Source organism: Cynocephalus volans, chromosome 1, assembly GCF_027409185.1.
Source record: "Cynocephalus volans isolate mCynVol1 chromosome 1, mCynVol1.pri, whole genome shotgun sequence".
Taxonomy (NCBI): domain Eukaryota; kingdom Metazoa; phylum Chordata; class Mammalia; order Dermoptera; family Cynocephalidae; genus Cynocephalus; species Cynocephalus volans.
Genome location: NC_084460.1, coordinates 130,788,391 through 130,815,436, shown reverse-complemented (window position 1 = coordinate 130,815,436; position 27,046 = coordinate 130,788,391). Strand labels below are relative to the sequence as shown.

At 36.2% G+C, this 27,046-nt stretch overlaps 1 protein-coding gene across 1 annotated transcript in view; it reads left to right on the top strand.

The window, feature by feature from the left end:
• Positions 1-23,970, top strand: part of GRAMD1C (GRAM domain containing 1C) — a 95,745-nt gene extending 71,775 nt beyond the window's left edge. The window contains exons 10-18 of the mRNA XM_063111377.1: positions 6,332-6,469; positions 10,959-11,077; positions 12,482-12,624; positions 13,396-13,499; positions 14,854-15,030; positions 16,267-16,324; positions 18,065-18,175; positions 18,415-18,520; positions 23,890-23,970. Coding sequence (XP_062967447.1) covers positions 6,332-6,469; positions 10,959-11,077; positions 12,482-12,624; positions 13,396-13,499; positions 14,854-15,030; positions 16,267-16,324; positions 18,065-18,175; positions 18,415-18,520; positions 23,890-23,970 — 1,037 coding nt within the window. The remainder of the gene's footprint in view (positions 1-6,331; positions 6,470-10,958; positions 11,078-12,481; positions 12,625-13,395; positions 13,500-14,853; positions 15,031-16,266; positions 16,325-18,064; positions 18,176-18,414; positions 18,521-23,889) is intronic.
• Positions 23,971-27,046: the final 3,076 nt, after the last annotated feature.

Below are 27,046 nucleotides of genomic sequence, written 5' to 3'. Positions count from 1 at the left end.
TGGTGGGACACAAACATTCAGTCCATAACACTAATCTACTTCCTATGGGTGGAGCAAGTAAAGAAGTAGAAAGGGGCGAGGAATTACTCTAACTGTGCACCCCTAACTTGGAAGGAGTGAACAAGAGATATTTCCACTGCATTACGTATAATACACAGCCAACAATAATTTTAAGTTACCATTTCCCAACCATATTATATAAATGTAAGTTTACTATGTTAATGTGAGTTTTCCCTGATATAAAATTTAATTTTTTAAAACATATTTTTAAAACTTCCAAAACAAATATTTTGTTTGCATGTTACACTACTTTTAGGGCTGAGAAATTGATAAAAGATCTAGTAGTTTTCATGTTACATATACCATGATTGTTCTACTTTCTTGTAACTTACAAAAGAGAGAAAGAGAAAGAGAGGAAGGAGAGAATATAATAAAAATAAAAAGTAGTTGTTCTTTTTACTTTCTCTTAGTACCAGTAACCTGGGGCTTATCATACTTATTAAGTAGGCATTTAGGAATCTTTTTTTCTAATTATAAGATCACTGACATTGAAGTCAGGGCAGTGGGAGACATCAGGACAGATCAAAGGTAGTAACTGCTTTATTAGTGCCCTCACCATTCCTGCTTTAGTATGCAGCAGGGCATGAATTACTTATATCCTGCCTGACTGAACTTAGGACTTTAGGAAGATCTACTCTGGCACCCAGTGGCCAAATAGGTAAGTGACACCAAAAAAAGGATTTTTTTTTTTTCTCTTTTTCACTTCCTTTTTTATAAGAATGGTCCTTAAAAAGTAGTCTCATTATTGAGTTCCTATAAAAGTAACGTTAATAAGTTACATAAAGGGTAAAATTAAAACTCATAAAAGCTGTGTACATAACTAGAAATAAAGAAAGAATAATAGCGGTTTAGTTGCTATATTGCATGTGAGTTCTGATTACATTTTGCTCTTTGCTGGTGTCCCTTTCAAGACTGTTTGTCTTTACAGCAGTAAGAACTTACATGTGACTTTCAGCTCTCTGTTTGTGGAGTTCTATTTAAGGTGTATGGGATGATGATTTTTTCTTATTATATTATCATTAGATAATAAATCCCTAAGTGTGTTTCAACATCTTGGGCTTGTCATGTGTATTAAATGGGCATGATGTCAAATCTACTTTTTATGTTCTTAAATTTTTGAAGTTATGAAAACTCCTGATGTCAATGAACCACAGAGACAACCGGGAAGGTCAAAAGAAGTAAACCATCCTGGAAGATTTGGAAATTTGTGTGTGGGGGTTAGAGGTAGATGGCAGATCACTTTAAACCAAACATTATTTTATTTTAAATGATAGTACTTTGATCTACTGTTGTGAGCAGGCCAAGAAGATGAGAGGATTCCTTTTTTTCCCTTTCTATTGCCCATATAATTTTGAGAGGCGAGCACTGGACTCTTTTGGTACAGAGACTCCCTCTAGACCCATCTAGACCTGACAGGAATCCACAAAGTAGAGCATTGCAAAGCATATCATGAAGGACCTGAACTAACTTCTAGCCCAGTCTTTGATATGGAGTTTAACTGAAGCCCAGATATGGAAAGTTAGACTAGAATATGCTTTGACTGGCTTCTTTTTTAAAGCTCTTACTTTATACTAGGCAGTTTAGAACCCACCAAAATTGAAGGGTGCCCTTTTTAGGAATATTTCTGTACTTCCAGAAATGGGCTCTGGGCACACAGCTGCTGAACAAAATGTTAAGCATTGTGTTTAATATGTTAAACCATATTACTAATTTAAAACTTAGATATATAATAATTCACAGAATAAGCTACAGAACTTCTTCCTTTATCTAAAGGGTCATTGCTGATAGACTTTCCCCAGCCAGGGAAAGCTGATAGACTTGGCCATTTGCGGGGAGGAGCTTAGAATATCTGAGAAGATGCTGGGAGTTTTCTGGCAAATGAAAATGAGTTGACACAATGTGTCCACTTCCACAAGTAAAAGGAAAGTATGGCTGTGTTTTTCGAGGTTATAATATTTCTGTTGCTATCAGGATTTACTTCTTCCACCTTTTTTGTTCTATTGTGTCATGGGCAGTCTTGTGAAACATCTGCCCGGGAGGTAGAGCCATGATTGGAAGCTGACAAATTGGCTGAAGGCATGAGACACCTGGACTACGGCACAGTGACAGAACTTGGTGTGACAGTTTCCCAACCAAAGTTAATTATGTTGAGAATGGAAGCTAAGTCTGAAGCAAAGATTAGGCTATGGGAGGGTTACATAAGAATAGCAAAATTGGAATCCATGATCAATACCTGACAGAACAAGGTGAATTAGAGGCAAATCTAAGCAAAGAGTTACAGGAAATGGAACATCGGATGACACTTATTAATAAAGGTGAGGTCAAGTAGGCTTCTGGGGAAAGCCAGGGAAAAGCCACGATACAGGCTAGCATGTTAGGGAAGCAGCCATGAGACTAAACCAGGTAACCCTGACATAGTTACTTGGGTCAGATTTTTGAACAACACACTCGTATTGAACTTGGTTTTTCAGGTGTGAAAAATGCCCCGAATCAAGAAGACAGCAGGTCACTAGTTTTTGGAAAATGGAAGTAACAAGTTATGTGTCCTTATATATTAAGTTAAACTCCAAATCAACTGCATACCTGTCTAGTACATTTTTCATATACCCTCAAAAACCTGCCAGCATATTTTTTCAGTTTCATTCATGTCTGTGCACTTCTCCTATATTTATCTGTTTTATTTTGTACCCTTTCTATTGGCCACTTTCAAAGTGATATGTTTGAAATCGTATTTCTTCATTGGAAATAGTAACATGCTACTGGGTTGAGTAGTGTTCCTTTTCCATTTTAAAGATACTACCTGCTAGCTTAGTATGTTACAGCATTACTATTGGTGATGTTATTTGGATAGGAGACTTTAAATTTTATAAATGAATAATCCCAGATGGAAATAGTTTATTTCATATACATACTTCCTTGAACAAATTTACATGCAAAAGATGTTACTGCTAATTTCTGGTAGTGATACCACAGATTCTATTTTTATCAGTTATAATTTAGAACATTTTATCTAATAATGGGGTTTAAAAGAGATATAAAAATATATTAAAATACAAATATGAGTATAATTTGTATCCTTCTAAATATGAACAAGAAGCTTACTTTTGAAAAATTATAGTTCCATGGCTCCTTAGAGAAATGGCTGATTCTAGGGTTGGGGTAGGAAAAAATATAAGATGAGCCTGGAGTATTTTGTAGTAACAGAAAGTAAGAAAGTGCTCCAAAAAAAAAAGAAAAAAGAAAAAAAAAAGGCATGCCAAAAGAACACAGGAATCAACCTTAAAGAGCTCCTAATGGCCAAATCAAGTAATTTGAGCAACAGAATAAATAGTGATAGTATTGGATTATAACCTAAAGAATAAAATAACTACTTACAAGTATGGAAAGGGGAAAATAGTAACTTCACAGTAGAGAAATTTGCCAGACACTGCCTTAAGCAAGTGGTCATGGTTAATGAGAAGGGCACTTCATCTTTATACTCTTCTTTCCAAAAAATCCACAATCCCAGTCTAATCATGAAAAAACATCAGATGAACCCAAACTGAGGGACATTCTATAAAATACCCAACCAAAAAAGTGTCAGGGTCATAAAAAACTCTTCAAAAGTGTCAAGGTCATAAAAAACAAGGAAAGAATGAGAAGATGTCAAAGACTGGATGACACATAACTAAAGGCAACATGGTATTTTGGATTGGATCCTATACAGAAAAAAGATATTACTGGAAAAAAATAGGAATAAAGCCTAGTTTAGTTAATTGTAAATCTCAAATTATTCCAAAATTTAAAGTTTAGAAAAAAGGTTGCAAATTGAAAGTCCTGTAAGTAAAAATAGATCCCAAGATATTTTTTGCATTTTTAATAGTAATTTATTCATTAAAAATAGTTATTTAATACTTCTGTGTGCGAAGCACTAGATGTACACTGGTGTGTAAAATCAACATGATCCTTGCTCACATGGAATTTAGAGTTGGTGCAGTAGAAAGATAATAAACAAGTCAATAAGCCAACAAAAATATTATTGCAAATCTGGATAGATTCTGATTGTGGAGGAAATGAGCAGGATCAATAGAATCACTTATAGTTGTTTGCTTTCTTTGTGTATATTTGAATTATTTTTACAATGAACATAGAAAACTTCTTCGTCAGAAAAAGCTGTTTCCTAAGCCTAATTGAGAAATTACCTCACAAAATCTTTGCAAATTGCCCAGTTTCAGTGATTAATTTCTACACTGAAGGAGCCGTTGTTTGAAATTGCAGTGGATAGTTTTTGCCTACATATATAGTATTGTTGCAGACAGAAGGTAAATCAATATCTGCCTGATAGCCTTAAGTTCTTTACCCCTGTAACAAAATAGAGAGACACAAATCATTTAATGTGGGAGAAATGGTGGTAGTTGGAAGTGAAGCCAGAGCTAGAAGAATTTTTCTGATTCGTAGATGATTGCTCTTTTACTTAAACAGACTGCTTCTCATGGATTAATATTGACAGATGCTTTACACAGATAATTCTTAGAGCTTGACTTCTGAAATATGGGCAGCTTTTGGCTTTTGTCACAGATTTCATTCTGTATCGATGGGGCATAATTCTTGAAATAAATAATAAGTAATCCTGGTCCTAAAATCATTAAAACTTCATATAGGATTGCTTCATAAAGGATGCTACCTTTATTATACTAGGCTCCAATTCTTAGCTGTCTTTTTTTTTTTTTTTCTTTCCTTTTCTTTTTGATTCTTATAAGTTAAACTCCTTCTGGCAGTATAAAATATAGGTTAAGTTTGTGTGCTTTGGAGCCGGAGTGGGTTCAAATTCCAGATCAGTCATTCACTAGCTGCAGAGCTTTGGCAGTTCTCTCTCTGCTTTAGTTTCCTGATCTGTACAATGGAGATGATGGTGATGATACTACTACTAATCTCATAGGATTGGTGTGAGGAAAATCTGAGGCAGTAATTGTAAGGTTTTAGCACAATGTCTGACACGAGGTACTTCACAAAGTTCATGGAAAGATTCCTATTATCTTTAAGGTCTATTTTTTTCTTGGACTATTATTTTTTATTTATTGAAATTTATTAATAGATAAAATAAATTATTTTATCTATTCATATCTGTACAATCAATTATGTGCATTGAATATCAGTATCTGTGTGTAATATGTGATGCTCAAATCAGGATAATTAGTGTTTCAGCCTTACACTTTGCAATCATTTTTTTTGTAGCCCTTTACCAATTTCTCCTTAACTCCCCCTATCCTTCCCTTTCCTCCTCCCACTTCTGGTGGCCTTAGTTCTGCTCTTGCCTTTTGAAAGTTCAACGAATTATTATGATCCTTTCTTTCTTTTTCTTTCTCTTTCTTTCTTTCTTTTATTTGTTTGTTTATTTTTTAAGCTCTCACATATGAGTGAGGACATGCGGTATTTCTCTTTCTGTGCCTGGCTTATTTCACTTAATGTAATTTTTTCTAAATTCATCCATGTTGCTGCAGATTTAATTCTATTTTTCCATGAATGTTTTAAAGTGCCCTTGTACAGTAAACACCATGTAAGTATGGGCTATTTTATATGTTTCCAGGGAATATGAAAAGAGGTGAAGAGATATTGAATTTTCATTTGCTACCAGTAGTTTCGACGTCATTATTATTATCAGGTTCCCAGAAAAAATGTAGTATACCATTGGGCATTGTTTAGTTTTGAAGAATACTTTTCAGAAGGATTTCTTAGTTATTTTAATGTATGGTATTGAGAATAGGTTGTGAATACAGTGATCCTTGTCTTGGGGGAGTCAGCATTGTGTCAAATCGAAACTACTCAGGCTGACAAGCTAGTGAGTGCAGCAGATGGTATAGCCATTGATGACTTCATATTTGCTGAATGTATGAACATTCAGAGAAAGGATGTGCTAATTGCTATGGTAGATACCACAGTGTGTCTCAGTATTGCCCTTATCACTTCTAAGATATTCTTTTGAGTGATAAATTGAGACTTTGATATTATTCAAATTAAATATTTCTACATTTTTTGGGTTTGACAGTTGAAATATTTGACCATATATAGTTTAGTTAAGTATATGTTGTTATGTGTAGTTATATATGGTACACATGTATATGATTCCAATTTGGAGTTTTAATAGTGTCCTGGAATGTGCTGATCATTGTAATTACATTTACAAACCGTTTTGTACCAAAACAACAACAATAGAACCCACAAAACCCCCCCAATCCTTGATATTACCTTTCCTTGATTTCATCTCTTTTGGTCTTTATTTTTGTTTTTCTAGAAAATATACCTGAGAAAGATCTTCATGGAAGACTTTATATCAACCGTGTTTTTCATATCAGTGCTGAGAGAATGTTTGAGTTGCTCTTCACCAGTTCATGCTTTATGCAGAGATTTACCAGTTCTAGAAATATAATAGGTTGGTTCTTGTGTTCTTACCTAATGCTAAATTTGGGAGAATGTTATTTTCCTTAGGGGGTTGAGCCTATATAAACTGATTTATGTTGTTGTGGGGTGGGATTAGACAAATTTGATTTTATTTTAGTGATATATAAGCTGTTATTTAAATGTTTGGTTAAATTTACATTGAACAGTATACAGTAGTTTTTTAATTAGATGCTATCCACATTTAAATTTAGACCCCTTGAAAACTAAAATTATATTTTTTTATTAATGTACCAGTTCAACTGGGTTGAACCCAGTTCAAAAGGGGTCAGATGTAGAATAACTGGATGCTGGTGGAGTGTGGAATAGAACCACCACTTTGTTTGGCAGTATCTTCTAAACTATGAATTCTCTGTGTCTCAATAATTCCACTCCTAGGTATACATCCATCAGAAATAGACACATGTGTACCCTGAATAACATGTACTATAGTGTTCATAGTAGTTATTTATAACGGTCTAAAACTCAAAACAGTCAAATATCCATCAATAATAGAACGGATAAGCAAATTGTCTATGTCCTAACAAAAGAATGCTATATAATAACACAAAAAACCCCAAACCACTGCCACTCATAACGGTATTAGTAAATCCCACAGACACAATGTTAAGCAAAAGAAGCCAGGCACAAAAGAGTAATACTATATAATTTAACTTTTTATAAAGTTAAAAAAAATAGGCAAAACAAATCAATGGGCATAAAGTCAGTATAGTAATTACCATTGTGGAAAGATGGGTGGGTAAATATTGGGAGGGAGCTCTTGAGATGCTGGTGTAAGTTCTATGTCTAGATCAGAGTGGTAGTACACATATGTGTTTCCTTTGTGAAAATTCATGGAACTGTACACTTGAGATTACAGTGTCTATGGTATATACTTCAATGAATATATCAAAAAAAAGTTTCATTTAGGAAATTGGCTATACTCATAAGAAGGATTTCATTAATTATGTGTTAAAAGTTCTATTGTGATAAACATCTCAAATAAGCTTACAATTAGTTTGAAACTGAATTTATCTTAAGTGTTTCAAGACATTATCTTTGGAACACATGGTTTAGCTTGCTGTGTAAAACTAGAACACAGCAGCAGCAGAGATTCATATCAGGTGAGTCACTTAGTTATAGTCAATTAAGTAGAGTTTGTGATCTAAGTATTTTATTAACCATTAGATGGTATTCCTTTATTTAAAACTTTTACATAAATATAATTATATATTCACAGATTATATCATTGGTATGGATTCTAGGTACAAGATTTTTTTATTTCTTATTATTCATAGTAGAGTAGCAGAGACATTTAACTAACTGATAGCTATTGAGTCTTGTAATTGTTTCATAGTTTTAAAAAATCATTTTTTTTTTAGTTTTAAAAATGTGGAATATCCAAGAGATATAAATCTTCCTTTTCACTCAGTAGTTTATATTTAACTTATATCTCTTCTGAATCTGTTTTTTATTTTCTTGTTATTCATTTCTGCCTGGAGAACTTGATATTTCAGAAGAGTTGGTACATTATTTCCTTAATTTTCTAAGATGATGTCTGTTGGTGTGGCACTGCCATTTTTATGGCTGAAAAGGCCCATGAAGAACTAGCGTGTTATTCCATGCTGATACTAAATGAAGTTGTTTTGAAACACAACTGCATTTGTTGTCTGATATCATATCTGACTTTAATGTGGATGACTGTATCTGCTATCTGATATTATAAGTGGCTTTGGGAATAAAGGTTTCTGGTTAATTCCAAATTAAACAGTTATAGTCACGTTGCTGGGTAGACTTAGAATTAGTCAGAAGCTTTGTCCCGGAGGAGAATCTGCTCATGACTGCAAACCAAACTCTTATCCTCTGAACTTGTTACCTGGTAATCAAAGTTGTGTTTTTTGAAAATGAGTTTCAAAGGCTTCTTTTAAAAAAATATTTAATGATAATTTTTTCATGTAATCAGTTATTTGTGGATTTAGTCTAATTGCAGCATTAAAATGGCTACTACTGGATCTATTTTTTTAAATTAGTGAGCTTTTAAATTGGTATTATTTTTAATCTTTGTTTACAGTTGTACAGCACTACTTGTAATTAAAAGCTGGTTTTAAGTCCTTTTACCCAACTTTTTAATTTTGAAAAAGTGTTATTCTTCAGAAAAGTTGCATTAATAAACACCCATATACCCTTCACCTAGATTCACCACTTTTTTTATTGTGTTAAAATGTACATAACTTAAAATTTACCATTTTAACCATTCAGTGACATTAAGCACATTCACATTATTGTGCTAACATCACCATCATCCATCTCCAGAACTTTTTCATTTTCCCAAACTGAAGTTCTATACCCATTAAACAATAGTTTTCCATTCTCTTTACCCCCAGCTCCTGAAGATCACCATTCTATTTTCTGCCTCTACAAATTTGCCTACTCTAGGCACTTCATATAAGCAGAATCGTACAATATCTGGCCTTTTGTGACTGGCTTATTATGTAATACTTAGCATAATGTCTTCGGAGTTCATCCATATTGCAGCATGTGTCAGAATTTCATTCCTTTTAAAAGCTGAATAACATTTCAGTATATACATATACCACACTTTGTTTATATATTCACTTGTTGGGGGACATTTGGGTTTTTTCCACATTTTGGATATTGTGAATAATGCTGATATGAGCATAGATGTTCAAGTATCTGTTTGAGTCCCTGCTTTCAATTCTTTTTGGTACTCCTAGAAGTGAACTAGCTGTATCATATGGTAATTTAATGTTTAATTTTTTAAGGAACAGCCACACTGTACCATTTTACATTCCCACCAGCAATGAACAAGGGTTGCATTTTCTCCACATCCTCACCAACACTTGTTATTTTTTAGTTTTTTAACAATAGCCATCTAATGGATGTGAAGATTCACCAGTTTAAAACTGTATTACATCAAAGGGATTCTTAAAGTATTTGTTCTGAAATTTCAGCTTTTTATTACTTCGGTTCACTTTATCAAAATGGCTCATGTGTCCTTTTGTGCACTGTTGCCATTTAAAAAAAATTTCATTCCAGATTTTTTTGTATTTTGATGAGCTTTATTTAGGCCTTGGGGATTGACTATTCTAAGATGTTGTTAATTAGATGATGTTCTGGCACATGATATTCAGGAGGCCCTGTTGCTAACATTAGTGAAAATACAAGTGTAACATACGGGAGGAGACAGATACTTTTCTTTTATCTTGGTTGATAATTGCTTTGTTGAGCAGTTTTAAAAGAATTCAATGATATCTTTAAATTCTGCTTCTGATTAATAATTGATTATTTGTATCATTTTCTGGAAACAGGCTGACGTATAACCAAAGTAACCTTCTAAGAAATATTTTAGAATTAATAGTGTATCTTCTTTCATGTGCACCTAAATAAACCATTTTTACAGCACATCCTGGGTGATAGGTTCCGTGATTTGTGATGTTGCCTTTTTAAGTTAGTCATAAGATTTTACCAGGTATTCAAAAGGCAGCCTCAAGGTCCCTCATTAAATCCTGAGGCCTGGCTATATAAAACGTTGAGAAAAATTGGCTATCTCATAAAGCCTTGCTTCACTCCTTTAATGATGGGTCATGGGTTAGATGAAGGCTCCTGTGCTATAGTATGTTGATGAATAGCAGCCAGACATACTGAGTAATTGCCTTAAGTCCATTTGTGCTAGCAGCATTAGGTGATTTAGTCAGGTCTTTGAATAGAGTTCATAATGTTCTTATCTATACTTTCCTAATTTTTGGCTTGCGTGAAATGACCTTTATAGTATAGTGCTGTGTTGTAAAGCTATATTTCTGTTCGAAGTGTGTTTTTACTCATTGTGTTCTTTCTAAACAAATAAGAGAGAATTTTGATGAATATATTGCCATAAATATAGAGATTATCCTATAGCCTTCTTAATATAGAAAGGGTTATATAATCATTTATATTCTTTTGCCCCACCTTTATTACAAAGATTTCAGCAAACAAGATTTCAGCCAGTAACATTACATGATTTCTCAAAACTGACATGATTTCTCCACAAGTTGGTATCAAGATCATACTGTTGCATAATGACAAATGTCTTTCAAAGTTTCATCCTCAATGATGGGAGCACTGAAGTGTTGTTCTGTCTCTGATGAGGCTGGTGCCATTGCTTCTCTTCAGTTACTGGAGACTTTAAAAAGAAGCCTATAGATGAACCAAATTTTAATCTTAGCTTCTAAAGAAAATGAAAAGTATGTTAATGGAAAACAATTTAGAAATAAATGGATCAGAGATGGGGAATATGTCACTTATAAGAAGAATGCCTAACATTTAATCTCTCTTTTGTTAAATGTTAAACTTATAACAAAGTTAAAAGGAGGTTAGGGCTGGTCAAAAAAAAAATTAAATAATTTAAAAATTACTCCTTTTATTCCATTTAAAGTCAAACCCTTCAAGTTTCTAGATCTAACTTGTTTTATGTTTGCTGTGATTAGATGTGGTGTCTACCCCTTGGACTGCAGAACCTGGAGGTGATCAACTGAGAACCATGACCTACACTATAGTCCTTAATAATCCACTTATTGGAAAATGCACTGCTGCCACTGAAAAGCAGGTACATCTACTCTGGCAGTATTCCAAAGGAATCATGCGTGTGGGAAGAGAGAAGATACCTGTCATAGTCACCGGTTTACTAGACAATTTCAAGAAATAAGTGGCAAGAAAAAAAAGGGCGGAGAAATTGTTACAGGTTAAAAGAGACTTTAGAGGCATATAGATCATATCTACCCAATCCTAATTTAAACGAAGTATTTATGAGATTTAAGGAATTGTTCATTTTTTCTATGGAATAACGGTATTATAGCTATGTTTTAAAGAAAATAATACTTATTTTTAAAAGAAATACACTGAAGTGTTTATGGGTAAAATTATATTGCTGTCTGGGATTTCCTTGAAAAGTAATCTAGCCAGGCAGGCAGGATGGTGAGAGGGAGGGGATGTGGGGTTCGTTATACTTCATTTCTACTCTTATGTATGTTTAAAATTTTTCATAATAAAAGATTTTAAAAAGAATAGTACTGAAATATGATTTACAAGATCATGACAAGGGTTAGGGCCAAATGGGGAAGAAATTGAGTTTTCAAAAATGAATATAAGCTATTTCTTCCTCTGTGACCAGCATGGCACAGTCTTATAAAGGAGGGTGTGTGTGTGCCCAGTTTGTGTTGAAGTATAGTGTGTCTGTTCTGTAAATATCTATTAACATATGAACTAGTTGTGTTCTTGTAGTTTTGTCCATCAGTATTAAAAAGGACTTGTTTCTTTTCCTTAAGAATTTTTTCAATAGATTGTCAAATGTTTAAGAAAAGTTTGGTATTTTGGTATTGAGAAGTCTTTGATAACCTTGGAAACTTTTTTTTCTTTTTTCCTTAGAGATAAGTAGAAAAGGTGTGGTTAAAATGAGAAAGGTTTGGCCAACAACCGCTTTAAATATTGTTTAGGAAAAGCGATGTTTTGTTTGGCTGTCTCCCTCCTTCACTTTTTTGGTAAAGGATGGTTTTGTTAAACTTTGATTAATTTTGAGGTGGGATCCTTGCTTTGTTCAATTAAATTTTGAATTTTTCCCCTAATAGGAACATTTAAAACTCTTTAATAATACACATAAGACATTATATGGTACTTTTCTCCTCCTCATGCCAAAAAGAAAAAAATAATTGTACAGTAAAATGACAAACAGGCAACAAATACTATTTCTGCAGATTCCTTCTTCCAATTCATAGATAGCAGAGCTGACATGGAGACTCTTCTAGTTTCATATACAGGGTTCTCATGTCTTTTGTAATTTTTAAGAACTAATCCAGTATACAAGGGTACTTCACAAAGTTCATGGAAAGATTCACATTATTTTTAAATTTCTGTTTCCACAAACTTTTTGAAATACCCTCGTAAATGTTCTAAATTGGAAAGAAACTTCATATATTACACATGTATATGCAATTTTTCTTTGTTATTTTGGCAGACACTGCATAGAGAGAGTCGGGAAGCACAATTTTATTTGGTAGATTCGGAAGTACTGACACATGATGTCCCCTACCATGATTACTTCTACACCCTGAACAGATACTGTATCATCCGATCTTCAAAACAGAAATGCAGGCTAAGGTGAGCTACTGTAAATGAGTGTTTTAGTCAGGATAGGCTAGATTATGCTCTGGTCATGTATTAATCCTGAATTCTTAGTAGTAGCTTTACACAACAAAGCTTTATTTCTTGCTCAAATTACTTGTCCAACAGTGGTCAGTAGAGGGATGGGGCTCCGCACTCAAGGCCCCAGCTGAAAAAGGCTTTGACATCCTGGAGCTACAGGTTCCAGAGTATGTGTCATGTCAGTTGCTACAAGAAGAGAGTGCTGTAGAATTGTGCTCCCATTCCATTGGCCAAAACTAGTCATATCCCCCTGTTTAATGGCAAGGGGGCTGGGAGTTCTTAGGGACACATGATGAAGCAGTAACTGACTGTGCTGCAATGGGAAATGAGCACTGTTGGTGCATTAAAGACAGTGATGGGCTTAGTCTCAGTTAATGCAGTTACTTTCAACTAATGTATGACCACTAGAGATTTTGATATACAAGGCATTTAGAAAATTTAGCATTTATTTTTGAGCCTTTATTGCTATTTAGGTAATGAAAATTTGGGGCTCCAAAGTGGAAAGAAATAAAATGGCAAGTACTTAGAAGGAAAATTTGATGAAATTATTAGTAACAGTAATTTTTTAAAGAAGTTATTAACAATGAACAAATTTCCTTTTATAATCTTAATGACTTTGAATCCTTTTGGCTTTCCACTGAATATAACCTTACATTTAGTTGCAATATTAGTATAACTAAAGTTTGTCCTTAAATAAATATTCTTCTTTCCTTTTTATCCTATTAGAGTTTCCACAGATTTGAAATACAGAAAACAGCCATGGGGTTTTATCAAATCTTTTATTGAGAAGAATTCCTGGAGTTCATTGGATGACTATTTCAAACAGCTTGGTTTGTAAATTTTTTGATTTATATATTTTTGTAAAGATAGCATTTATTAACAAAATGGGTTGATTCTTCATTTGGATTGACAGAACCAGCAGATGATGTTGGAATGACTCTCACTGAAGTGGTTCCAACTACTCCACTTGTTGAATTTCAAAACTTTTAATTTTCATTGGTCTAATAAACATATCTAATGCTTATAATATGCCAGACATATAATAACGTTCTATGTGCTTTATAAATATTATCTCATTTCATAATCTTAACAACCCTGTGAGATAGGGATGATTTTTTTTTTCCCGTTTTATTAAAGAGGAAATTGAAACAGATTAAAACAGAGATGTTAAGTGACTTGTCCACTGACCTACACAGTTAAGGGCTGTCATATTCCCTGCCTCTGCAAGGAGCCAGGGAAGCTGACTGCAGTCAGGGACTGAATAACCTGATCATAGATATATACTTGTGCTTTCTAAGACCTACCTGAAAAGTCCTCAGGCCCACATCTCCCTTATCTGATGCAGTTTTCCTGGGCTAACACAGGCCCACTTAGCAATGATATTATGTACATGTACAGATTTGGTGGAGGTGGGTACTGGAAGCTGACTGGGGAAAGTAACACCGTTGGTCTGTTTGGATATTTCTTAATATATACATGAGGGAAAAATATATATACATACATGAGCATAATTAATTTTACTTGAAGAAAAGCTGGTGGTCAGTCAGCTCAGGGTATTAAGGCTTTAACTAATCTAGTTTGTTGATTATTTATTTTCCTTACCTTTCTTCCTTTGGCTGTTTCATTGGCAGCAGAGAAAATGAAGCTCAAAATTAGTTTGGCCACTGGATAATGAGCTTCTAAAAAAAAAAATCCGGTGATGAAAAAAGTTGAAACAAATTACAAAATGAAATTTTTTGCAGGTTTTTTTTACTAGTGCTTACTTTCTTACAAACCCTCATTGAAAATTAGAACTTTTATATGCTACTCCTTCCTTTGAGGTTGACGAGTCCATAATATATATTGGAAATCTTTCTAATGATCCAGTGTAAGTGGGTAGCCTGTTGTTTCCATAACTGAAATCATTACATTAATATTTAATATAGCACATGGCAAATTTGCTCTGGTGATCCCATCATTTATTAATACACATTCTTCCTAGAATAACGGAACCTCATTATGGGTCATTATACTCTCCTAAAGTTTTTATTAAGAGTAAAGTTTGAATCTAGGCCATAAGAAGCTAAAGAGTAAAGTTACTAAGGCTTAATAAACAAGCAAACAAAACAACAACCAAAAAACCCTTGTGTCACAGTTGAGAAGGTTTCCTTACTATCTAAAGATCCTTTTTTTTTTCCTTCTTAGAATCAGATTTGTTAATGGAAGAATCTATGTTAAATCAGTCCGTTGAGGACCCTGGAAAACTTAGTGGCCTCCGAAGAAGAAGGCGAACATTCAACCGCACAGCAGAAACAGTTCCTAAACTTTTTTCCCAGCACTCTCATGGAGATGTGGGCTTAGAGACCAAAGGCAATATTAAAGGTAGTTGTCACCTGGTAAACCAAGATGAAAGATTTCAGTTTAAGGGCCAGCCCGAGGCTCACTGGGGAGAGTGTGGTGCTGATAACAACAAGGCCACGGGTTCAGATCCCTATATAGGGGTGGCTGGTTAGCTCACTTGGGAGAGTGTGGTGCTGACGACACCAAGTCAAGGGTTAAGATCCCCTTACTGGTCATCTTTTTTTTAAAAAAAGAAAGATTTCAGTTTAGTTATATGAAGCAGAATGTTCCTCTTTTATAAGATATGTTAGTTAGGAGGTCTCTCTTCCTTCCTTTTTGGATAATGTTTATCAAAATCTGAATTCTTTAAAACTAATATGTAAGTATAAAAGAGTGGTTGCAAAATGGCAGGTATATGGCCAATAGAAGTATTTTATTTGAACCACATGGCACTTTAAAAATTGGACATTTTTATTTAAAAACTCAGATCCAACAGCAGTTGGTCGGGATTTCTGCTGCCTTGTTGGACTGAGTGTGTGCTCCCCAGCTTGCTGCAGTGCCTACCACAATCCTCATCCCTCCACTTCTGAAAGTTTCACTCATTTATTTCCTGCCTAGCATTTACAGACATTTGACTTCTATTTTTGAGTATACTGCTCTTAATCCTTATGTACTGTCAGGGCCAGCCCAGCAAAATTGCAAAGATGAAATTTGACTTTTATTATACCCACTCTCAATGTTGAAGACACCTTATTTCTACTAACCGTTATTCCCTCCCTTTTGGAGCTATAAAGCTGTGACATCTTCATCTTCCTACATTATCAAATCTCCTTCTAAGGCTTACATCTTAGTGTGACTATGTTTATCCACTATTTAAGATTAATGGTTCTTTAATTTTAGAATTTAAAAGTTTAGGCAACTTTGAATAGATGATTTTTTTAAAGAGGGAAGCATTGTACATAAACCCTGCTCAAATATTATTTGCAGAGATAGTACTTAGCTAGATATCATACAGGATGTATTGAATTGCTTATTTAATTTTAGGGTAAATTAATTTGTAATATAGGCCAAATTTGAAGGACTGCTGTAGGTTTTCTCTTTGTAGATTTGTTTCATATTATTCAGTTTATCAGAAATCAAAAAAGGGGTAAAGGGAATTCACAATAAATCTTTTTTTCTTTATAAATAATTTTTAAAATTTCTTTTCCAATAATTTAGTTTTTATCAGTTGTAATTACAGTCTTCATTCTAATGTGGGCTTTTTCTTGTGATCTGCAGGAAAGAAAAAGGAAGTGAAAAGCTATAACACAACTCTTATTATGGTGATGAGTATTTTGTAAGTATTTGTTGTGAATGCTTATTTTGTTCACGTCTTCATTTATCTTTACTAGTTTCCAAAAGAATTTGAATGCATTTATATATTATTGTGTAGAAATTTCAACCATTTGACTAATTTTGGCCTATAAAAAGCAATTTTATAGGTTTCATTATGATAGTTTTTGATTATGATTTTCAGAAGAATTATTAAATTTGAGGTAGTACAAAGTATACATTCAACAAATGTTTTTACTTTTTAACTAATCTGATTTATTTTTACTATCATAAGTTTTTATGGGGAGTTCCATAAATTTAAAGGGAACATATATATGTACATGCTGGTGAAGTCCCAATAATACTATTTTACTCTATTTGATTAGACCAGTGGTTCTTACTCTTTACTGTGCATGAGAATCACTTGGAGAGTTTGCTAAAATGCAGATTTCTTGGCCCCAATACCAGAGATTGATTCAGTGGGTTTTAAGTAGGGATCAGGAATCAGTATTTTAAAGCACACACTCAAGTTATTCCAATGCAAGTGATCTGAGCATCACATGGTGACAAAACTGGGGCAATTAGTCTGAATCTCAGAGTCTTCTATAGGAATTTACTAAGCCAGTCATACTTAGAGTACTAATATCTACATGATTCTGTATGGATCTTGAGGTTTTCCCTTAGGTTTAATTGAATTGATTCTGACTCAGTGATACACTCTGGGTGATAATTTTTTGGAATGAAACTCTTATGTCAGCTGTTTTTTCTAATTATAGATTTTAGAACATAGAAAATGTTTCTTTGAGTTTTATAAAAGGTTTTCATTTGCTACTTAAATTGGTTTGCTCTGATCATTTTGAATAGCAAATATTATCAGTGTTCTTTTGCATTACTTTGCAGAAAATCTACTCATATGTTGATGTGTTGATCTATATACCATCTCAAAGCCGTAATTCATGGATGTGATTTTCTTGCTACTACCTTAAATTTTTTTTTTTAATCCTCTTCTTCACGGGTAAAGGTGAATACTACATATTTTTAAGGGCAAGTCAATATTTTAACAGGAAAAAAAGTAGATAGATATGATGCCACCTATATATTTGCGTATATGTGTAATAAGTATGTATCCATTCACTTGAAAGTATGCTGTGAAAAACCAATATATTAAGTTCGTTTGGCATGTAATATTTTATATATGACAGCATTAATGTATATTTGGGATTTGATACTTCCTTTGTTCAAGATGAACTAGAAGAAATTTTTGCTGAATGGTAATTTTTTTTTTTGGCCTCCACTGGGAATAAGAAGTACATCACAATCTACCTAAGATCAGCTCCATATTGATCTTCATTCCTTCTTGAAATGCAGCATTATGGGTGTGTAATTGCTTAAGCCAAAGGCACCCAAAAATAAATCCAGAAAGCTTACCTTGTAGATTTCTAAGCTGGTTGTCTCATGTCAACATTAGCTGGGATTCCTAGTGGAGAGGAGAGATGTCAGAGACAACCACAACTTGCAAGTTGGGGCTATTCAAGGACTTTTATTGTCGCTCTAGTTACCTTTCATCTTTTCACTCAATATCTACTTAATATTTAAAAGTAATTATTTTTAAACAATAAAATAGGGATGATTGATTTAAATAACAACAATAACTGGAAAATGGTTTAGATAATATATATTTTGAAGCTTTTGCATGTATATTCTGCATTAGCAATGCTTTAGGTCTGGATAAGTGAATTAACCAGGTATAATTTGCTCTGCCTAGTTTGCTGTTACTGGTTTTATTGAATGTGACACTGTTTTTGAAGCTGTCAAAGATAGAATATGCTGCTCAGTCCTTTTACCGTCTCCACCTCCAAGAAGAGAAATCTTTAAAGTAAGTTTCCCCTGCCCCCTGACCTGTTTTCACCATATTATTTCAGTAATTCTTTAGTTGCAAAAAGTTTAAGTTCAGTTGCAGAGATTTCGGTCAGCTAACTATCCTGTGGTTATAAACAGCTTGCTTTTTTTGTTTAATTTTGTATTTTGTTTGCTATTTTATGGGGTGCTGAAGGTTCTGGAAATGAAAGATAAGAAGCTATTCTCTTGATTTTGAAGATGGTATTTTTCTTTCAGTTTACCCTCTGATATGGTGTCAAGAGCAGAAAATACTCAGAAGAACAAAGATCAGGCCTGTCATTTAAAATTAGTGCTCCGAAACTCCATAGCGATGCTCGAACAGGTAGGCAACTCTACATACCACAGTACTTAGTATCTTTGTACCTGTATGAATCACTTGCTCTTCTGGTTATGAGAGAATATTTATTATACCATTATTTGAAGAAAATTTCTGTATTATGTATATTAGTTTATAGCTACTTGTGTTTATTATTTTTTTTTTACAAAATGGGAACATTCTATATACACTGTTGTATACCCTTTTTAAATTAGTAATGTATTTTGAAAATGTTTCCATATTAGCATGTATACATCTACTTCATTCTTTTGATTGATCCTTCTAGATAAAATTTTATACTTAATATTAACTCTTTCTATAGAAATGGTAACTACTATATACATTATTCATTATTTTGTTTTTATCTATTAACCATTTATCTTGATACTTCCATATCAGTACATAAAGCACTTCCTCTTCTTTTAACAGCTGCATAGCATTCAACTGTATAAATTTGCCATAATTATTTTACCAGTTCTCCATTGAAGAATGAGTTATTTTGGTGTTTTGCCATAAACATTGTATCTAGAACATAGTATCATCAGTACGTGCTGCTCAGTCCCATGAGCCAAAGCTTAGGATTCCCATTGAAAAACGAAGATTAATATTTTCATTATGAATATGATATCTGCTTACTTTTTGAAACTGAAAGACAGGGAATAGTAGAAGAGAAGTAAAAGTATAGTTCTAACATTCAGATACAATCTGTTAATATTTTATTTTATTTCCTTCCATCCTTTTTACTATGCATAAGGTTTTTCTTAGAAGATTTAATTATTGAGCATTACGTAGGATGTCATTAAGGCACTGAAGGTTACAAGTTCAACTAGGAACTCTTCAGATGCACAATGTCTACAGTTCCTTAGCAACCTTCCCGTCCTACTACTCTGAGCAAGGAGCGTATCATGTTCTCAGTTTTCTCCTCATCCTCTCTTACCGTTTCCCCCTCACTCTCAATTGATGCCCATGCCTCAGAGAAAAGAGAAACTCCTAAAACCAAATCTACAAACCTCCTGTCCCTGCACCCCATCCTCGTCTTCAATCCTGTTAGAAGCATTCCTCTGTCTATGGGAGGCAAGTCCCAGTGCATGTTAGTGGGAAACTCCATCCATCACCCTCTAGTTTCCCCATTCTCAGTCTCCCTCATTCAACTGGATCTGTACCATCAACACATGACCCTACTCTGTTATGTCCTATATTAACAGCTCACATCATCCACATCCTTCTCCATCTACTCATCTATCTCTCTATTCCCTTTCACAGTCGGGCTGTTTCAGAGTTGCCTCCTCTGGCTGTTACTACTTCATGTTTCATAACCCATTCACTTTTTAAAGTTTTTATTTTCATCAAAATCACTTGTTTACATAGTTTAAAGATTTAACTTGCTCTACAAGGTTTGTTCAGAAAAATGGCAATCCCAGCACCCTTTTCCCCATTTCCTTTCCAAAGACAACTATATGTAACTCTCTTAGTTTATTCATCTCCATATTTGTAAATAAGCATGTATCGATACTTGATTTTTCAGTTTTAGACATTATCTTTTGATTCCCTGTTATGGAAAACAAGGATTTGGTTTTCTTTCCTTCCACTTACCCCTCCCCCTCCACTCCCCCCCTCCACTCCCCGCAAAACACACATTTCAGACTCCTCCCGCCTTCATAGTGAAGTTATAATTTAACTTCAACTGGATCGGTTCTCAGTATTTACTTTGTTTTGACTAACTTTGTTATTCTGAGCTGAGCCATAGAATAAACCATAGCTACTTTTTCTTTTCTGTGCTTTTTGCTATCCCTCCAATGGTCTTATAGTTAGTTTATCAGTATTATTTATAAGTATTTATCCTCTAATTTTCTGTTTATAAATCTCCTCTCAAATCTTCACTTACTCAGGTATTCTGTTGATGGAGCCTTGCGACTGGGTCCGGTTAGGTCTAGTGGCTCTCTATGCCTGGAGCATGGCTGTCATCCTGGGGATTCCTGTTGTCAATCTCTGTTTCCTATGTCCTGTGTTCTCCTTTCCTGGTTTACTTTCTCCTTTTAACAGAGCACATTCTCTAGTAGCTTCCTGAGAAAGAAAGATTGGAGGTAAATATTTAAAATTTTCCTATCTGAACATTTTTTGTTATACTGTTTCCCTTGATGAATGGTTTGGCTAGGGATAGAATTCTAGGATGGAAATAATGTTCCTTCAGAACTTTGAAGGCATTGTTCCATTGTCTTTTGGCTTCCAGTTTAGAATTCTGAAGCTGTTTTTCATTCCTGATCCTTTAATCTGGAAACTCATGGCCTGCAGTTCTGGAAGTTTTCTTGAGTTATATAGTGGATGATCTCCTCCCCTCCGGTTTCTCTCTGCTGACTTTCTACAACTCCTGTTATTCAGATGTCAGCCTTCTCTTGGATGGGTTGTCTAATCTTCTTACCTTTTCTTTCCAGCTTGTGTCTCTTTGCCTTTTTTTTCTAAGAAATTTCCTTACTTTTATCTTCAAATCTTCTGTTGAGATTTTCAATTTTTGCTAACAAGTTTTTAATTTCAAAGAGCTAGTATTTTTCTGAATTGTTTGTTTTTGTGGTGTTGTAATCGTTTTCAGTGACTACAATATCTTTATCTCCCTAAGTATATTATTGATAGTTAAAATGTTTTTTTCTTCTTGCATACTTATTTTCTATCAAAATCCTTTCTCTCCATTTTAATTTCTGTCTTCAGGGTTAGAGGATTTCTTCAGATGTCTGGTCGTCCTCAGTTGTCTGCTTGTGTGGATCTCTCTGTAGACTTGGTTTGGGCTCTTTCTTGAGAATACCTGGTATCAGTATCTTCAGGTCAGATTGTCACAGGATTGGTCATTTTCCACAGAGGACTCTTCCAGTCTCCTACCTGAAGGATTATGGACTGGCTGGAACATTTTAGGAGGAGTGTAAGAACAGGGATGGGTGAGGGCAGGTCAGAAGGGATGGTCTCAGCATTCAGTGTATACTTTTTCATACAGTTCCCGTTTTTGTTATGGTACCTCTGTCCTTAACAATGCCTTGGTGTCCCACTAGCCAGACAGTGAGAGACTATTTTGTCCTGTCCAGAAAATTAAATTCCAGACTTCTGAGTAGGTGGTAGGAGAGGTCAGACACCCAGGGTTTCATCCAATTCTTATTTTGGCTCCTTCCTTTTTATTCCCTCTTCTAGAGATTCCTGGCTACCAACACCTGAGCCTTTAGAAGATTCTCTGGGGTTAATTTTGATGGTTTTTAGCACTCCCTACTGTTTGGGGATCAGCTTTCTCAGGCCTGCTAAGTCATACATCTGCTTTCCAGTTTCCAAAGTTGCACTGTTGTTGTATCCTCTTCTGTTCTCCACCCCCCCCGCCCCCCATGGATTTATGCCTTAAAAAAAAAATCCCTTTACTGTACTTTCAGTGGAGTTTCAAGAGGGGAACAAAGTTATGCATATATTTAATCCACTCATTCACTCTTCAGCTCTCTCCTGCCTGCTTTTCTTCCCCCATCATTCCACTGATATTGCTGGAGCTAAGTTCCCCAGTGGCCTCTGGCTTGTAAAAGTAATGTACCTCTTTTTCAGTCTTCATCTTAGAGTGTCAGCATTTGACAGAGCTGACCATTCCTTTCTTCAAATGTATCTAATCTTGCCCTTCTTTAAAATCATTAAAAAACCCCTCAGCTTTATTTGATATAATTCAAATTCTATAAAATTCACCCTTTTAAAGAATTTGTAGTATCTTCACAATGTTGTGCAACCATCACCACTATTGCTTCCAGAGAATTTTCATTACCCCAGAAGAAATTCCATACCCCTAAGCAGTCACTCCCCATCCTTCACTTCCCTTAAGCCTGACACCCAGTAATTTACTTTCCATTACTAAAATGGAATCATACAATATATGGTCTTTTTTGACTGGCTTCTTTCCCTTAGAGTAATGTAAAACTATTTTTTGCTGGTTAAAACCATTTCCTCTACCTGACCTCTTCCTAGCTCAAGTGCTACAGGGCTCTGTGTAGATTCTCTTCCCTTCTCCAATACTGTCTGTTTGTGCTGCTATAACAAAATACCTGAGACTGAGTAATTTATAAAGAACAGAGGTTTATTTTTTACAGTTCTGGAGGCTGGGAAGTCCAAGATCAAAGTGCCACAGGTTCAGTGTCTGGTGAGGGCCCATTCCTCACAGATGGCCCCGTCTAGGTGTCCTCACATGGTGGAAGGGACTGAAGGGCAAAAAAGGGGCTTAGCTAGTTCCCTCTAGCCCTTTTATAAGAGTCATAATCCATTCATGAGGACAGAACCCTTATGACCTAATCACTTCCCAATGGCCCCACCTCTTAATACTGTTGCATTGGGGATTAAGTTTCAACATGAATTTTGGAGGGGACATAAACATTCACACAACATCAACTCCCAAATCCATATCTCTCACTCTGACTTCTTCCCTGAGCCCTAGACTCATACAGTTACTTGCCTACCTGGCATCTTCACCTGGATGACTAACAGACATCCCAAACTGATCATGTCCAAAACAGAACTCAGTTCTCCTCAAAGCCAAAACTTAATTCTCCTCTAGTGGACCTAATTTCAGAACATGATATTACCATCCTCCAGTTGCTCAAGTGGAAAACTTAATAAAATATCTAAGTATATATTTATGTAATGGTTATTTGTTTTAGTTCGTCCCTCACTAGTCTGTAAGCTCCATGAAGGCAGGGACAGTGCTGATTTGGTTCACCATTGTATACCCGGTGCTTAGCACAGTGTCCAGCACGTAGTGGGTAAGCAATAAGTATTTGTTGAATGAAGAAATGAATACAAGAAAGACATAATTCTTACTCTTAAGTTGTCTACAATTTTATTAATCAGCTACCCATGTGTATTGTTAAAGACTATAAAAAAGTACAAGATTAAGTGTCAAAATCTTAAGTAGTATGGGTAATAATGCTTTGGGTGTTTAGAGGCATGATGGTTAGGGAAAACTACATGGAGACAGCAGGTATGGGTAAGTTTTAGATAGGTGAAGAACACGAGCATAATAACTTGCAAAGGGCTGGAAGTAGAACTTGAGTTGTTTAGAGGATAATGAGGAGACCATTGCAACTTCAGCAACAGTTTAGGAAAACAAGCCTTTCCCTTTGGATAATGTGATTAATGGACATATTGGAAGACAGAATACCCAGCAGTAGGAAGTGCAGTACTCCAGCAAATGAGAAGAACTGTAGCGATCAAACTGACAGACAGCCTAAAAAATCAGGTGTTTTATATTCAGTGTTTTATCTGGGCATCAGTATAAACAAAATTATATTAAATATAATTGTAAACTTTTGGCATAAAAATAATCAGAAAAATTTAAACAATCTGATTTTGAAAATTAATTTTGTTTGCAGCTGAAGACCTCACTCATTATGCTTCAGAAAACCTTTGATCTACTAAATAAGAATAAGACTGGCATGGCTGTTGAAAGCTAATTACCTTAAAGACTGAAACTGTAGAGATACTTCGAAGTAAAACATCTGGAAGAAAACCAGAGGATGAAGGATTTAATTGTCATAGGAACATTTCCATGTTTTCTAATTATTAGGATCTCTTAATATGAACATTCTTTTTGAGAACATTTATTTGCTAATTAGTCTCTGATAGCCTTAAGAAATCATCCTTTCAGTTCTTATACATATTTCTAAGCTGTGAATTTCTCCTGTGAACCATGAAATACATTGTGGAATTGAATTTCTATGATACAAAAAGAAAATGAGACATTCTGAATTGAGTAGTGTGGCCTCCTTTTTACAGCGTGGTGTTAGAAGTTTGATGCTTTAAGTTTATCTGTTAGCACAGAATTAGTATGTGTCCAACAGACTGCTTTCAAGAGGCTAAAAAATATAAGAAGAAACCTCTAAATCATTACTAATTTTAAAGGATCAGTTTTCAGGCATATATCGTAACATTTCTAGGTTTGACTACTGTATACAAGTTTGACTACTAAATATTACAAGTTCTCCAGCCATGTTGTATCTTTATAAAAGAAATAGTGTTTTTTCTTAAGGTGGCTATCAGATGTAAGATTATATTGCCTCTTCATACATTAAATGGCAGAAGAGTCAATTTAGGAAAAAGAAACATGTAGGATACCAACATGTAAAACGAAGAACCATCCTCTGAGTTTTAAAAACCAGGAGATTATGTTAAAACTTGGGCATTTAGTGACAGATCAAATATACTTGAACTAAGTTTGGCTTCAGCTTAGCAATCTTTCATGGCAGAAGTGACCCTTCTGTTTGAAAATGATTTATATATTAGTTTTCGTTAGCCATGGATGGCTTCATTGTTCATATATGTGCGTGGCTCGTTTTAACAGTTGGTAAGTTATAAGCCAGACACATACTTTAGCTCTTTAAAAACTTTTGGGGGCATGTATGTTCTAATACAAGTGCCCTTACTTTGAAGTTGTGAGACACATGCTTTGGCTCTTTCATAAGTTTTTAGGCATATATGTCTCAATACAAGTGGTTCGCGAAAATAAGGACTTTGTGAACTGACTTAAAATCCGATTTTTTTCCCAAGAGTTAGGGAAAGTGCAGGAAGTGTTTTATTGTTTTATCCTCTTGAGTTAAGAATATATATTCTTACTGTTTGAACAACTATTGTCTTTAGTTGAATGTTTTCTTTTTTCCCAGGGTCACCAAAGCCACATGGCATTGCTGAAGTCATTTTTGAGATGCTTGTAGAGAATGAAAATATTGACTCTATTAAAAGGGAAAATGGGTTTCTCTGGGTGAATCCCAACTAGACTACCTGGGGGTACCAGTGTACCTACTTGGAGTTTTTTTGGTAAGGAGTTATTAAATGTCTGCCTGTAAGCAAGAGTGACTGGATTACAAACCTGAAACTTTCTCTTTTATATTCACAAAAGTGATCACTGACCAACTGTTTTTGTGATGTTTCTTTAAAACTTGTACTTTATAATAATATACCTCAAAGATTACCAAAGTAAGTTGCTTTGTAAATTAAGACTAAATAATGTATGTATGCAGAATTCAATTAATAAAAATTTGAGCCTGTTATGTAAATTGATTATCAATAAAACCCAAAATGTCTAAGTTGTAGTTTTTTCGTTTTTCTGCTTAAAAAACCCCAAAAAACTAGAAAGTCTACGGTAGTGAAAACGTGTACATGGGCCCACATACTAAAAATTTTGTGCAAAAATAAAACCCAAAGAGGATTCTTATCTCAGGGCAATCTCATTCCAACTATGCAGACTCCTGGAACAAAAGTACTGGAGAGGCCTGCCGGTCTAATGTAAAGATTGCTCTCCAGAAATCATGAAAATGAACAAGTTGGATAAATTAACAGATCTGGGAGCCGTGATCGGCCTTTAAGGGAAGGTCAGCGAATTTGGGGGAGGTACCTCGGTAGCATTTTGCTGCGCTGATCTCCCCCACGCCTGTTGCGGCGTCTGAAAGAAGGCTGGCCAGCCACAGCCTCACGTAGTTCGGGAATCCTCCGGTCCCCTGCTTTCCCGTACTTCCGTCTCCGCACCTCTCCCTCACCCCGAGGGCTCCGGAGGCTGCCGCTCCGACGCGCCGCCCGCAGGCACGGGCGGCGACTGGGGCGGGGCGGGAGGTGCGGGGTCCGCCCTGTGCCCCAGCCGCCCGGACCCGCTGCGGGAGCCGGTCCTCCCGTCCTCCGGCGCCAGGGCCGCGGGCCCCGCTGGGCAGCGGGCGGCGCACGTGCGGGAGGGGATCCCCGCCGCCGGGGGCGGGACAGCGGAGTCCGGCGGACCGGGGGGAGGGGGTGGCGGTGGGGACCGTGAAAGGCAGATGCGCTGCAGCCCGGGCCGCGGCGGGCTGTGGTCACAGGTGGGCGGCTGCAGCGAGGGAGCGGCCGAGCGGAGCCGGGGTTCCCGAGACTCCAGCCGACACTCCCGGAGCCCCGCGGGGGCCGAGATCCGGAGACGCGTCCGCGCCTGGGGAGGAGCCGACCCGCCTCCCCTTGGCCGCCGCCTCCTTGACTGCCGCCGCACCTCCGGCCAGAGGGCAGGTAACTTCCTTGCCAAGGTCATTCTCCGGGCGGGGCGGCGTTCGAGGCCCGCCCACGTCCTCCCGATTGGCGGGGGCGGAGGAGCGCTCTGCGCGGCGCCCGAGAACCGGGGCTGGACGGCGACCGGAGCGCTGCGCGGGAGCCCGGGAGCGTTCCCGGAGCCGGTTCGCCGGCCCCAGCAGCCGGGCGCGTCCACCGGTGCCCGCGGGCATACGCTGCGCTTCTCCCCGCAACCCGAGGGTAAGTTTCCACCAGCGCCCAGGCTCGGGGCGGGGACGGCTCGGCCCTCCCCAGCCGACACCCGCAGGTGAGCGCAACCGCCCGCGCCCTGGCTGTCGCTATGGGAACATATGGTGGTGCCCAGACGGCTGCTGGCCCGAATGGGAAGGCGTGGGGAAGGCAGCTTGGGGCCCCAAGAGCCCTGGAGCCACTTGTCTGGCCAGGCAGAGCCACAAAAGCCTAATGAAAACGGGGCCCCATCCCCCTTTTTCTTGTCATTTTTGATTG